At 38.0% G+C, this 15711-nt stretch overlaps 2 protein-coding genes and 1 long non-coding RNA gene across 6 annotated transcripts; 2 read left to right on the top strand and 1 right to left on the bottom strand.

Moving 5' to 3' along the window:
- Window positions 1-289: 289 nt before the first annotated feature.
- LOC116199007 (probable carbohydrate esterase At4g34215) lies at window positions 290-1719 on the top strand. Of its 4 annotated transcripts, none has more exons than XM_031529290.1 (2): window positions 290-1003; window positions 1201-1719. In XM_031529290.1, exons 1-2 carry the CDS (start codon window positions 377-379, stop codon window positions 1360-1362), a joined length of 789 nt encoding a protein of 262 aa, XP_031385150.1. In that variant the 5' UTR covers window positions 290-376; the 3' UTR covers window positions 1363-1719. The 4 variants fall into 4 exon arrangements, with proteins under 4 accessions (XP_031385150.1, XP_031385148.1, XP_031385151.1 ...); XM_031529288.1 differs by having other exon boundaries at window positions 290-1009; XM_031529291.1 differs by having other exon boundaries at window positions 290-1009; window positions 1169-1719.
- Window positions 1720-9507: 7788 nt separating this feature from the next.
- On the bottom strand, window positions 9508-13788 carry LOC116201218 (reticulon-like protein B21). The gene is made up of 9 exons (XM_031532359.1): window positions 12329-13788; window positions 12169-12216; window positions 11953-12055; window positions 11736-11810; window positions 11475-11619; window positions 11242-11311; window positions 10950-11015; window positions 9994-10116; window positions 9508-9885 (listed from the first exon to the last, which is right to left on the bottom strand). The coding sequence occupies exons 1-9, from the start codon at window positions 13587-13589 to the stop codon at window positions 9707-9709; spliced, it is 2070 nt and encodes a 689-aa protein (XP_031388219.1). The 5' UTR covers window positions 13590-13788; the 3' UTR covers window positions 9508-9706.
- LOC116201219 lies at window positions 10805-11391 on the top strand. The gene is made up of 2 exons (XR_004155842.1): window positions 10805-11062; window positions 11205-11391. It is a non-coding gene; the product is annotated as an uncharacterized LOC116201219 (long non-coding RNA).
- Window positions 13789-15711: the final 1923 nt, after the last annotated feature.

Here is a 15711-nt window from a genome sequence, read left to right as displayed (position 1 = left end):
CCGACTAATCCAGTCGAGACCATCTTTTTTCTTTTAAATCTTTTTTTTAATTGGTAGAAATCCTAGTGAATTTATAATAAACAAGATAATGCATGCACAGCATTCCTCAAATCAATTAATTGGCTTTTCTTAGGCCGCATGTGAGCACGTGTGCATGGTTTATACGAAACTGATCGATCGAGGACCACACTATGCATGTCGCCTAATCGATATATATGTTATATTAATTATATTGCTCTATTTGGGCCCCAAAAAAAGAATAGATTGGTCTATAAAATGCATGGAAGCTCTTCCTCTCATCTCACGGACCAATATTCTTCCTCTCTCTCTCTCTCTCTGATCCCGTACGTCCTCTTGCTTCCAAATCCAATCGGAGATGGGCCGCCGTTTGTTGTTCAACTTCTTAATTCTGTGCTGCAGTCTGATCATCATCTTCGTCACCAATACCATCACCACCGCCGAAGCTGCAGCTTATAATCAAAACAAATCCACTATCAAGGCCTTCATCTTGGCTGGACAAAGTAACATGGTGGGCCACGGCGGGTTCTTCGAAAGAGACGCGAAACAGTGGGACCAGAGGGTCCCCTCGGAATGCAGCCCCTCGCCGGCGATCCTCCGTCTGGACGAGAACAACCTGTGGGTCCGGGCCGAGGAGCCCCTCCACGTTAACCTTTATCCGTTGAACGAGAACGGTGCGCTGGGGGTTGGCCCGGGCATGCCCTTTGCCCACAAGCTGCTGCAGCTTAATCCTGATCTCGGGATCATTGGGCTTATCCCGTGTGCTCGGGACGAAAGCACTATCCAAAGCTGGGTCGAAGGGGAGACTAACGGTCGCCTCGTGGAGAGGGCAACAGCGGCAGAGAGGTTCGGAGCTGAGATTTCGGGCCTCCTGTGGTGGCAGGGAGGTGCCGACGCCAAGAGCCGGAGTGGTGCCGAGGCCTACCACAGCTACCAGTCCAGATTTTTCGAGCAAGTCCAAGGGCGGTTTGGGGACATTCCCATTGTAATGGTGATGAAAAAGCCTTCTCAGCTCTATTCTAATTTTTATTTTACATATGTATATATATATATATATTCTCGTATATTATACATTATAAATGACTGCCGAATGATGCTAGCTAATTTCGTTAATATGTATGTACTTCTAATTGGGTGATCATTCCTCCGGGCAAACGGCCCTACTCCGATGTTGTCCGGGAGGCACAACTGGCGTTCCGGCTGCCGAATCTCTACAAGGTGGACGAGGAGGCGCTCCATGTGCCCTTTAACGAAGACAAAATCCACGTGACCACGGACGGACAGGTGGTGATGGGTGCTGTACTCGAGGAGACCTTGATGTGCCGCTGCGACAGAATGGCCTGATGATGATGTGGTATGGTGGTTGGTTCTTGCAGTGAAGTCTCTGAACAAAATAATATGAACGATGTTTGTGTTTTTTCAGTTTGAAGTCTCTGATATGATGTCGTGTTTTCTAGTTTGAAGTCTCTGATATGATGTTGGTGTTTCTAGCTATAGTTTGAGGTCTCTGAGCAATGTTAATGTCCTGATGATGCCTTTCTCTTCATTTCGGCGTATTATATTTTCACTGATCTGAGGTACCGGCCAGTCCCATACATATAAAATATATATGTACGGTACCTAGCTATCGTGTATATATCGTCTCGGGATCTCTTGAATTTTCAATGAGATATGAATCAATCTCCAGTTAATAATGTTCAATGTTTGCTTTCCGTATATATATATATATATTTCTCCAGTTGCTTCGCCGAACGAATTTCCATTTCCAGTCCATTTTTCCAGTTTTTGCTAGTCGAGACTAAAAATGAGGTGGTAAAACTAAAAATATTGGATGGATTTTTCCTATATATATATATATGGTACGTATATTACGTATAAGTAGGGTTCTCTTTTCAATTATATTCAACCCGGACAGAATCAAACTCGATGATTATTGGACGCAGAAACGAACGGAACTAAAATAATTATATGTTGGGTGGGTTAGAAGACCAAATTAAATCGTGCGCATGTTTAATTAATAAAATATTGCAGAATCCAACTTGGTGTTTTACTAGCTACTGGACTCGGAGTCGTCCCCAATTCCCTAAGCAGCTAGCGTTAATCATCACCAATCTTCAGTTCAGCGGCTATTACATTACAATCATAATTGCAATTTTAATAAGAACCCCCAACTCAAGGAGAGAAGAAGGAATGGAATTATTATTATAATGGCAATTCCATTATTAAAGTTTCCGCCGAACTCAACTGGGCGTGAAGATCATCATCACGGGCCTGCAAGATGGGCCTAGGGGGCTTAAATTAAATAAATAAATAAATAAATTGGGTCTCGGCTTAGCCCTGTTTGACGGGCCTAGAAGAGTTGGACCGAAAAATTATCATAATCTAACAGAACCGACCTGAAGATTAGAATAAATCAAACTGATTGTTCAGTTCCAACTCCTTTATTTTTGTAATAAATAAAGTGAATAATGCAGATTGCTTGAAAAATCAATTACTTTCATAAAATTCCCCAATCCACCATTTTTTAAAATTTTAACATGAAAAATCATAACGTTTATCTCTATTTCTCTAATCTAGCAATCGGTTAATTGGATTGTCAAAACTACTGACATGGCCGTTACCTGCGCTGATGTGGTCGATGGTTGCCTATGTGGATGGCAAGCCATAAACTTTTTAACCTAAATATTCATGTAGTTTGCTTTTTTTCCCTCGTCTACTGAAACATCAATAACATTTTCCTCATCTACCAAAATATCAATAATTTTAAAAAATCACATATACCAAAAACATGACTTCATTGAATGATTATAAATTTGAATTAGATACATACATATATATATATATATGTTGATTTGAATGTTAAAAGAATTTTTAACGGAAGAAAAGTGTTAGAACAATTTATAAGTTTGTCATTTGCAAATCAAAAGAATATTCATATCTGTTATCATATTAAGTAATATAGGAATTTAGATATATTATACTGCAAAGACAATAACCATGCCAAAATAATCATTCTAACAGAACTTGTGCACACCGACATTTATAAAATTTTAGCATGGTTGAACTTGTTCGACACTAGGACCGATTACTTTAGCATGGTTCAACTTATTTTGGCATAGTTCGTGTAGATATAGATTTCTGAGACCGATTGTTATTAAATTTTGATGATGTAGATATGATCAAAATGCTGAAGATAGAAATTCACCATATCTGCATATCAAAATTTAACACTTAAACTACAAATACAAAATTGAAAAAATTCTAAAATTCTAAAAAAACTTATGTGCAAGAGGAAAATGAATAGTTGAAGAACTCACCTCTAAAAATATAATTATAGATATACCTAAAATTAAATTAGGTGCAGGCGAGATAATAATAATCAGTCTCAAATAGCTATATATATGTTCTAAAAATAAAATTAAAAATTGTTTTTCTAAAAAAATTACAAAATCCGAGAAAATAACGACTTGTTCCATAAATCTATATTTACTTGTTTTTAAAATTTAAAAAAAAAGAAGAAGAAAATTTAGAAAATCGATAAAATAATGGATAGTTTCACAAATATCTAAATATTCCAAATTTTATTATTTAAAAAAAGCTCAAAAGATCGAGAAAATTCCATTTGAAAACAAAGAGTTCTTGGACCATATGATCCGGTGAACCTTTATCTTATTTTTATATATATACAGATAGAGACTTAGACATATTATACTGCAAATACAATAATCATAATAAAATAATCATTCTAACAGAACTTGTGTTCAACAAGTTGAACCATGCTAAAATTTTATAGAAGTTGGCGTGCACGAGTTCTGTTGGAATTATTATTTTGGCATGATTATTATATTTCCAGTATAATATATCTAAGTTCCTATATTACTTAACGTGATAACAGATATGAATATTTTTTGATTTGCAAATGAAAAACTTGTAACTGTTTTAACACTTCTTTTCTGTTAAAAATTCTTTTAACATTTAAATTAACATACATATGAATAAGTCCCTAATTCAAATTTATAATCATTCAAAGAAGTCATATTTTGGTAAATGTGATTTTTAAAATAATTGATTAAAGAATTTCATGAAATAATTGATTTTTTATGCTATTTCTTATGTATAGTATATCAATCTGCTACTGCTCTGACTCTTTCCCTGATGTGGTAAAGTGAACGATATAGCAAGCAAAGCAATCGATCGAAAGAAAGAAAGAAAGATATTAAATAAATTAATATGTGTTTATTAGTACATGGAATTTAAAATTTTTCCGACATGACATTCGATCTTTCACGTGTTCTTTGATCTTTGTCGCTGATCACAATCTATTGAAATTGTCCACGAGATCATAGGCAATCTTTGTCTGGTTCCAAGCGGTGTAGAAACTGTCACTCCATGCCTCATACAAGTCCTCTCTTCTACTCTCAGCCCAATCCATGCAACCACTTATAGCGGTCATGGGATTATCCGGTCGTCCATTCGTATAATAGTCGCTGTCCGCCTCTTGTGGACCTAATTCCGAATTTCGTCTCCCGGCTTGCGGTAATGGATTGCCATCAAGGAATGCTTTTATTTTCCGTCGAAGCATGTCGGTAGCAACATCGATATTTTGGAGGCAATTTCGTATAATATAGATGAAAAAGTCTTCTACGGGATCAGGTTGCTTCAGGTGCTCCGATACAACCAAGGAACTCATGTTGATGGTGGCTTGCATAGCGAGCCACAGAGCTCGGTCGACGAGCTTCCTCTTATCGGATTTTATGGTCAAAGCATAAGGCGAGAGCGACTCGTAACATCCGTGTGAGTAATATTCTTCCACAAAGTGGCACGAGTTTGCGATGAAGGCCGCGTCATTGGATATCAATGACGTCGATCTTCCGGAGGGAGGAGAAGGACTAGGACTAGGGGAGGCAGAAACATCAAAGAATAACCAAGACACTGCACATAGTATGAGGAAATTCATAGATCCGAAGTGGTAGGGCAGCGCAGAGATTATAATTCCAATTTCCATGTTGTCTCCCCTTCCCTTTGACGAGCACCGGACTCTCCCTTCCTTTTTATTTTGTAGAGAATTAGACAATCATTAGCTGGTCAACGTGATCAGTAATCAATGATGCAATTATAGGTCAATGCAACTTAACTTACTCGGATTAAATGCCAAATGATCATTTAACTACTATAAAAAAAAAAAATTTCCGGTGGAAAATGGAACAAATGTCCAAATTAAATTACAATAGAGTAGAAATACAAAGGCCGGGCAACTCCTAAAGTTTTTCACTTTTAACTGTTTTTTCATGGTGATCGGCTCCATATCCTGTCGGTCAACAGGTCATATGAGGCCCACATGTAATAAATAATCTAAAAATTGGCTTTGCCACGTGGCCTCCGCTCCACCTTCGTCCTCTCCTTAATAATCTAGCGGTACTTGACATTGTTGGTTGGTAGTACTAGGGAAAAAAAAAATTGCCGCATTGCCACAAATTAATTTCATAATAAAATAATATTTAAAATTCGTTAAATTATCTTAAGTTTCAAATTATTTGAGCTTTTTAATATGCTATATTTTGATTATTTCTAATATCAATTCCACTAATATTCTTTTGTAATTCAAATTATCTAATATGAAACTATATTATGATATTTGAGGATTAAAAACATTACATGAATTAATAGAACTTTTAAATATATGTAGGAAGTTAAAGAAAACATGGAAATAATCTACCTTCAAATTGAACAACATATATGAGTTTTTCTATTCTATGCTCTAAAGGCATAAGATAAGCCAACAAATATTACAAAATTAAAATAATATTTCATTAATGCAATGATTTTAATTTTTGAGTGCCTAATATACTCTTAAAAACTCTATTACCAAATAAATCCCATAACATTAAACTCGTATCTCTTATCAAATAAGAGTTCATTTTGAGAGTGTTGTGGGAGGTCCCCTAATCACTTTTCCTTATAATTTTAAGTATATTTGGTGTTAAGTAAGAGTTTTTGAAATCAAAGTTTGGGCCGAAATTGCTGTTGCAAAGGTAATTTTCTCAAGCAAATTAATTTGTGCTTATGAAATCTACTTCTGTTTATTCCGTTTCAAGTATTAATAATTATCTTTCTTATTTTCAACAGTTTTAACTTAGTTTCTTCAAAACATTTTGATTTATTATAAAATCAACACTTATTTTTCAGCAATTTTGCTTCAGTACTTCTCCATCAGTAACAACACTCCCAGGCCAAGCCTAAGAATCATTGCATTAATGTTGAGTAAAATATTCAATAAGTTATTTTTTTCATACAAATAGATTTTTGGGGAACTTTGAAAGGAAAATATTTGTTGGGAAATTAGAAGGACTTATATGAAGATGCAAAATAATATGGGGAAATTTTTGGGGAAAAAAAAGAAAAAATGAATTAACCATACTAATAGAGTTTTGAGGAACTTTTGAAAGGAAAAATATTTGTTGAAAAGTTACAAGGATTTGTATCAAAATAAAAATTAATATGGAGAACTCTCCTTTAGTTTATAAGTATTAGATATTAGATTAGATCAGAAGACCACCAATAGCAATGCTGCCATAAAAGTCAGAGTCATCAATGTATAGATTATACGTTCAGATCCATTTTACAATGAATTGTTTCTAATATAATCTCGATATGTTATTCAAAATTTCGTGTAGTTGCCCAACTCTTTCATAAATCAATCTAATTTTCGGTGTGAACTCTGGTATCCGAAAACCCAATTGGGTCTCAACTAATCCAGTTGCGCCGTGTCGGCCTATTAAGAGGTAAAACTCTCCCAGCATGAATTTTTTGCATTCATAAAAACTCGAATCCGAGACATGTTTAAGCGGAACAAGCGTCGAACCGCTTGAAGTAATTCATGTGGGTAAAATTGATCCAATTTTATTATATTAATGAATCTGCTACTACCCAAACTCTTTTCCTGATATGGTAAATTGAAAAATATAGCTATCTACCCAAAACAAAATTGAAAAATATAGCTATTAATCAAAATTAGAGAGAAAATAAATTAACGAGAGTTTATTCTAGTACATGGGATTTAAAAAGTAGGTTGATGGTGGGCTTGCATAGCAACTAGAGAACCTGGTCGATGAGCTTCCTCTTATCGAATTTTACGGTGGAAGCGTTGGGGGAGAGCGACTCGTAACATCCCAATGGGTAATTTTAATTCTTTCACAAAGCGACGTGCATTCGTTATAAAGGCCTTGCCATTGGATGCCGGCGTCGATTCTCTGGAGGGAGGGAAAGGACTGGAGGTGGCAGAAACAACTAAGAATAACCAAGATACTGCACTTCCCCAAAGTGCTACGTAGAGCAACACCATGATTGCTTCGATTTCCATATCGTATTATCGTCCCCCCTTCTCTTTGACAAGCATGGATTATACTCGTTTTTATTGTAGATAATTAGAAAATAATCAGTTGATCAACACGATTGGCAATGCCACTTACTCGATCGGATTAAATGCCAAGTTCATTTAACTACTCGATCGCGGTGCTCAAATCAATGGGCCAGTATGGGCCTGGAAAGCCCATTTCATATGGTAGCTAAACGGTGCCGAAGCCGAAAAAAGGCCGATGAACTCATTCGTACGTAATTAAGACTCCCCTACCTTACCTTAGGATGGTGAGGTGATTGTTTGTTTGCAGCTATTGAAGCTCCGATCCTCATGCAGGATGGAGGAGTGGAGTCCCAGAGAAAAATGTCCTGTCATGGCAGGAGCTAGCAATTATGAGCACTGATCTCTAATGGTCATTAAATGAAAATAGATTGTTAATTTGCAGTCGACTGGCCAGGGTTTAGCCTTCTAGTTAGAGGTACCTACGATGATAATGGTGATGATAATGATGATAATGAATTATTGATGCATTAATAACAATCCAAAAGCTCCTGTTTGTGGAGAGTGGGAGAAGCGCGATAGATGCTCACATGTGTTGCCGCTAGAGTTTTCTTTGTTTATTCTTTTTCATTTTTTTGATTGAATTGATTACGAGATATTTTAAACGTATTGATTGAAATTGAATCAAATATATGATGAATTAATTAATATTTTCTTAGACATGCGTCTTCAGGTTTAATCTTGATTACGATGTGATTCCAGTGAACTTCTAAGTACTTGTGCTATATATAAAATTTACAAACATGAATTGCAATTTATCGAATAAATGATTATTATTGTGAAAGATTTTAACTATTTGCCTTTTCAAATGATTATTATCCGAAAGAAAGCCAATCCGTCGACTAGTTACCACCTTGTGACCGTCGACAACCTCGCCGAGGCGGTGGTTGCCAGAATCAGGGGCCACAACACCTCCCCAATCTTCTCCATTTTTTATTTTTAATGACAGAATTAGAAAAATCGATACAAATAAGGGGTATTTTTGTCCCTTCATAAATAATATATCCCATGCCACTCCTAACCCACCCTCATCGGGATTAGGTACTCAATACTATATCCATATATATCTCAATCCCAACCCTAATTCGGACGACACCAGAAGCAGAATTAGGATTTTAGAAATCTCATCCGACCTCTTTATTTGGCCTACTAAACATAGGCTAAGAGTTTATTATTTCTTTTCGATGTGGATCACGATATTCGAAAGCTCAATCGAGCCCCGACTATTTTAATCGAGCCGAGTTGGCCCACTAAAGAGTAAAACTCTCAGTATATGAGATTTAGATTCTGTTAGTGATATGCCCTAAAGCCAGTCTATGCATCCGGACAATTCCTTTTATAGTAATAAAGTTGATTCTATTATTCATATATTGTCTATATTTATTAGAATAAAATCCTTGCGATATTTTGAATGTCTCATTCATAAAGAACTAAGAATATGAGTGACTGAATAGTTCGGTAAGAATATATTTAAATTGTTCACGATTATGGAAGACTTAATCGGACATTATCTCTCCGGATAGATCGTCATCTCTGTTTATATCAATGATTAGTATGTAGATATTAATGAAGATGGAGTAGTGAGACTCATGCTATTTGATAACCATTGTCATGATAGATATGTGGATGTTTATGTGATAAGTGGTCGAACGTGACGTTTAGATAATATTTTCATGGTAATTTACTAATGTCAATGAATATTATCTAGATCGTCATTGGATATCGATGTCGATTTTCCAGACGGAGAGGAAGAACTAGGATTAAGGGAGGCAGAAGTAACACATAATAACCAGGACACTACACTTAGTGCTAGGAAATTTGTTGATCCGACGTAATAAGGCAGCGTAGAGATTGTTTTTCCAGTTTCCACATTGCTGTCTCCCCTTTCTCTTCGACAAAGCATATATCGATCATCAGATTCCTCTATCTTCTTCTTCTTCTTCTTTTTTTTTTTTTTTTTTTTTTCTTTTAGAGAATCAGACAATAATTGAGGCCCCGACGTGTAACAATGTCCGATAAGATATTTTTTACGATATTAATCTCGATATTCATAATCTCAATTGAGTCCCGACTTAATTAAAAAATAAAATTATATATATATAGATATAAAAGAAATGAAGAGAGAGGGCTCATTACAAAACATGACACGTCACATTCAAATGAACACACGAGAAGATTTTAGTTGTTTTTTTTTTTTTGGGCTAAGACGAGAAGATTTTAGTTTTAATTGGGCAGGAGTGGACAATATTATTGCTCTCATTTATATAAGAATTATACTTCGGATGCCTTCTTTTCCTTTGTGGGTTCGACAATTGTGGGCCCACGGCCTCTTCTGGGCCCACCAGCTCGGCCATGCCACGTGGCCTCCGCTCCTCCGTCGTCCTTTTCCCAGTCATCTGGCTGCACTAGAGATTGCTGATAGTATCTGAAGGCCACGAACAACATGAATGCTGCCATGAAAGGTAGAGTCGTCAATGTACGAGTCACCCGCTGAGATACATTTTGCAATGGATTGTTTCTAATATAATCTCAACATGTTATTGGAAAATTCCATTTACCTGCCCAGATTCTGGCGACAACCGAAGACAGGTTCCACACGAGAGTGAAGATCGAGAATGCCACCGCTTTCTTGTGAGAGCAGGAATCCCAAGCATCCCGGAATCGCCGAACCCAAAACTTGCCTTCACGAGAGGAAAGTTTTCAACCTCAGGATTGTCGGATGCAAAAAATTGAGATGCATAGAATCTCAACGTGAAGTTAAAAAAGAAAAAGAAAAAAACTTGAAATTTGTGACATTGAGCAACATATGATGAACTCGTCTCTTAATTATTATTGCATCGTTCCATTCCTATGAAATGGATCGGGTGCTTCGGGAGTGATAAACGTGCATCTCTAAAAATACTACGGTGGCGTCTCATTTTCAGTGGACCCATCAAAATCTAATTAGTACCCACCAACAGAGTTACAGGAGCAGGCATCCTATGGTGCATTTAACTTTTACATAAGAAAAGAAGAGCCGTTGGTGCAACTAAGACTTTTCTTACAAGACGAGGGTCCACCCACACCAAACTAAAATGCCTGGTGGGCCCACCATGGGTCCAGGCCCAGCACCGCTAACGTTACCTTTTCAGCACATCGATCTACTACTACTACTACTACTATTACTACTCTAATTTAGGAAGGAACACGGTCTGCTCGAGGCGAGTTTCGATAAGATTCTTCTAAAAGTTCCGCTAATTTAAGATTGAATATGCCAGACATCCTCCTCTAATTAGCTTACTTGGTTTTCTCGATCGCGCAATATCTATCTAGTTGTTTTACATATAAAGACTAGTGTGTGTTGCCGTGGGGGGGGGGGGGGGGGGGGGGTGTTGTCGGGGCTTGTCCTTGTCCCTGTCTTAGTAGTGATTACGTCCTTATCATGGGTAGATGGATAATAATGAAATTGCAGAGAAACGGAAGCATTCAAAATTTTTTTTTTCTTGCAAAAGCATAGACAGGATGGATAGACTACCGTATGCAGAGATCTGAGTGGAGTATGAAGAGCAGATTTTTGGTACTGTGAATACTCCGAAAAAGCCTGCAGTGCACACAGATTGAGAAGGCAGCATTGCAGTCAGTGAAAAGGTTCGAGAAATTTCTGTTTAAAGAATGTTCTGTTCTGTTCTGTTCTTGTTAGGAGGCTGTCCCAGAAAAATCAGATCAAGCAGAACTTGCCCAAATTGCTAAAAAATGCACGATGAGATTGCCCAAAATTTCTTGTTTGCAGATCTATCTAGAAAGGGAAGTGAAGAAGACTGACTGACCCAATTTGGCCATCTTCCAGATCGTTATGGAGCTACCACACCTGGCCGTAACGAAGAGCAGCACTGCCAGCTGCCACCATCGCAATGATTACGTTATCATCGTCATCGTCATCTCAAGATTTATCAGGAAAAGAAGGGAAAAAAAGAAAATTTATTTTCTTCTTCTTCTTTTTTCCTCCCGAAAGTATAGAATGGTTTTGCTGACAATTAATCAAAAAGAAGAAATATCAAACCTTCATGGTAGTGGCAGGATCTCCTGAAAAGAGGGCCCTGACCTTCAAAAGGAACTCGTTTAAGTATGGAAGCACCAGTTTTAGCAACCAAACTGCTTCCTCCTCTCCCACAACATTTCCTGTTTTTCGCATATCTACGTAACCCCTGAAATTATTTAAAAAAGAAGAAGAAGAAGAAGAAGAAGAAGAAGAAGAAGAAATTGATCATATTGAACTAGCTGCATTACATTCTTACGCGGAATATATATTCATGACCTGTACCTGCAAATGATGGATCTGTACAGGAAAATTGCGGCAAGATACACCAACCCCATGTAGGAAATCACGGTAATGAAGCTGAGGGAAGCCAAAAGACATCATCAGATCGTTTCTGAAATGGTGCTCGGTTTCTTTTTTTTTTTTTTAAAAAAAAGAAAAGGAAAAGAAGAAAATAAGAGGGCGTTAATAAAAAAGAAGAATATTTCTTGGAGTTGTTTACCTGATATTGATGTCTCTGGTGTAGGAAGATGAAATTATGGCGAAAGTACCAATTCCAAAGACAAATGCTGATCTCGATACATCTCTCCACATCACCAAATCCACTGGCACAAAAAAGAAACGAAATGGAAAACAATGCATGCAGACAGTTTTTTAGATTATATAATACCAAATAATAATTGCAAACCCAGAATTCCGAAGAGAATCCAAAACTGACCCAAATTCCGCAATTCGTTCTGGGTTTCAGGGAACCTCTCGTGTTCATCTGATAACAGAAGGAGGAAGAGAGAGAGAGAGAGAGAGAGAGAGAGTCATCGCCAAAATTCGAAGAAAATGCTAAAAGAACAACTCCCAGAAAAAAAGATGGGGAAACTTACAGGAAGCAGTGGGCTTGGCATAATCCTGATGAACAGTGGAAGTTCTATGGACATTAGTAATCACAGGCTTGCTTGGAGTGGGACTGGCAATGTTCTTGTGAACTCTGTTGCTGTTGCTGTTGCTGGTGGTCGTAGTGTGCTTGATTGCTTCAGTGGGAGGAGGAGGAGGAGCAGCAGCAGCAGCAGGACGAGGAGCTCGTCTATTAACATTGGTGGAGATGACAATGGCCTTCTGTTTCTCTTTGATCTCGAGCTTCTTCATCGCGTTTGCAGACAATATGGGTTTTGGTTGTTCAATGTCCACCGATTCCTTCCGCTGTTCAGCGACAGTGGCCGCATTCTCCGGTTCTTGACATGGCTCAGCCATGGTGATCTCTTTGATTACCTCCGAGCTATCATCCTCAATCTCTTCACCCATAATTTTATTTTCCTCTTCCTCCTTCTCTTCATCTTCATTTTCCTCTTCCTCCTCATCTTCAGTGTACTCTTCTTCATCAATCTCTGTGCTCTGCTTTCTGGGCAATTCTGGGTCCTCCTGATCCAAACTGCTGGTAATGACCTTATCTTCACAAACCTCGAGCTCCTTGCACACCCCATCAGATCCACTCTCCACCTCCCCTTTCTCAGCGGCTTCATACTCAAAATTCTCGGGCTGCGATTTCGCTTTCCTAAGCTGGGCCGAACCAGAAGTAGAATTACCCCCTCCTCCATCTCCATCCCCATCTCCATCTCCATCTCCGACCTTGCCCTTACCGGATTCTGACTTCACCTTCCTCAATTCAGGCAAAGTCCTTGCGGTTTCAGATCTGAGCTTCCTCCCCTGAATTGGGCTCTTCTTAGCCACCTCCTTCTTCCCTTTATTGGCCTGAACTGCGGGGCCCTTCTCATTGACAGACAATTGATCACTCCTCGATCTTGAAATTGGAGCAGTGGGGCCATCGCCGGAGCTCTGATCGGATTTCCAGTTCTTCCTCTTCCCTCCTCCATTATTAATCAACGGGCCGGCAGTCCTCTTGTCAGTCCCCTTTGGCATTGGACTGCCAGGCACTGCATTGTTCTGATTATTATGATCTGCTTCTGGTTCTCCGCCATTGAAGACCTTGATTCCGCCTTTGACTTCATCACTCCTCATTCTGGTCTCCCACACAGAGCCTGCAGCTACCACACTGCAACTGCCAGTGGGCTTGTTGCTATTGACTCCTCCCGGGCTTCTTGTTGCTGCTGCTGTTGATGATGATGACCTTCTGCTGTACGCATCCATTGCTTTCTTTCTTTTTCTTTACTTTATATTTATATATTCATCACGTGAATGAATTTTTTGTTACCGTATGTATCTACTCCTCCCCCTGTCTCTATGGGGCAGCACTAATGGGACATGGAAGATGCGTTAAACTGAAGATATGGAGGTTTGGGGGCGATGATGATGGTGTGCTTCTTTCCTTTTTCACACCATAAAAAAAAAGGACTTATTTTTGGGCAAAACAATAGGGAGGGGAGAGAGAGAGAGAGAGAGAGAGAGAGAGAGAGAGAGAGGATTTTACTGCAAGCGACAAAGTTCGTCAAAATCATCCACGGCCCGGCGTTACTTTTCTATTTTTATTAATTTATATATACATTTTTAATTAACAAATATGTGAAAATAATAGTATCGATTATTTTATCTATTCGCCTAACTTGAGAACGTACAATGTAATGACATATTGAAAAGTGAGATGCTCTAAACCATGGGCTTATTATCTAAGGGACATGTGGCTCGCCGATTGCCCTTAGTGTGATTGTTGCCCGAATAAAGTGGGTGGTAAGTTGTGATTAGCTAGCATCCGATAAGAGTCATGAGATCTCATATCGTGATAATATTCGGTTAATATGGTTTATGCGTAATTGATATCTCTGGGATCAAATAAGGTGAATGGAATAGATCGGATCCTGTGAAGGGGAAGCAAGTCGAGAAAAAAGGGGTAAAAGTTTACTATCACTCGTGAAGATGATTGCTTCTTTTCCTCCCTTTAATATTGTCGACTTTTGCTTTTCTAAGGGTCCCTAGAAATTAATTCTGAAAAGTTATTTACCCGCAATTATAAAAAATAAAATAAAAAAATAGAGAGAGAGAGAAACGCGAAGGTTGAAATGATTAGGGTGTTAAGGAAGCATACTGACTAATGCTGATTTCTATGTGTAATTTCGATGTAATAAACGTAATTTATTCCGACATTAAATAATTACTATTTTGGTAGTATTGAAAATACAAAGGATCTTTTCTTTTTGGGGGAGGCGCTGTGGACGAACGAGGAGGCAACCAAAAAGTCATTAGCCTCTCACAAGCAGATGCAGTGCTAATCCCATAATAGGAGCTCTAGAAGAAAGCCGATCAAATATTTTTACATGCAAATGACAATTAAAGATCAAATTTATGCGGGAAAAAAAACAAATGATCATACTATATTCTTAAACAAAAAAAAAACTCCAAGACAATCCCTTATACCTCCGAGACTTTTAGATAGTAATCACGTAAAGATCTTATAGACCCGCATAATTTTTCATATACTTAATCTTAAACCCAACTGAACCAAAGACATAAGCTTAATTTAAAACTTGTAGATGAAGCAAATCATTAACCTTATCAAGAAAAAAGAAAATTCACGTACTAAAAAGTATACTCAATCGGTTCGGTGAGCCCAAAATACTGAATAATTCTCATATGGTGGAGCATATAAAAATTAAGTCGGGGATTATCCCCTTGGTCCTTGATTTAGCTGTAGCTTCGGTTCTATCCAATCCAATCCATGTAATGTGAGCAAGTGGTAATTAAAGGTGCTTTTATGATTTTTTTTATTTATTTTGCTGAATGATTTATCCAGTATTGGAATCAAACCTCTCCCGTGCATTATTATTTTTTTAATTTAATCCCACTTTTTCCCCTTTACATTTTGATTATTCTTTTTTTTATTATTTTATTTACATTTTAATTTTAGTTATCTTTTTGAGGAATGGCTGAGGGGTAACTCTAACGCGCCGCTCCCTTAATTTTCGCCTGCTTCCAATTTGTACGTTGGCGCAGGGCGACAAATTGTGCGCCTGCCCATGGTGATGGCTGATGACTGATGGACGGGAAGGCTCGCCGACAGTGACGGGGGTGCAATTTATTCCTTCTTCGTTCCTCTGTGTATTTCTGTTCTTAGTACAAAACAGCATTCACTCCTCACGCTTTATTACCAAAAGAGAAAATGAAAGTGCGCCAACCAAACCGTGAAGGAAGGAAAATGCATCGTCAATTGCCGTGATGATCGGACCATCCCGGCCAGCTCTAGACTCCATTATAACGGTATACTATGCAATGCTCTAGGCCCAAGCACAGCGAGGCTAGCTTCCATGCAATCCGATGA

Source organism: Punica granatum, chromosome 3, assembly GCF_007655135.1.
Source record: "Punica granatum isolate Tunisia-2019 chromosome 3, ASM765513v2, whole genome shotgun sequence".
Classification (NCBI taxonomy): domain Eukaryota; kingdom Viridiplantae; phylum Streptophyta; class Magnoliopsida; order Myrtales; family Lythraceae; genus Punica; species Punica granatum.
The sequence above is the reverse complement of the archived record's forward strand: the minus strand, read 5'-3'. Positions and strand labels throughout refer to the sequence as shown.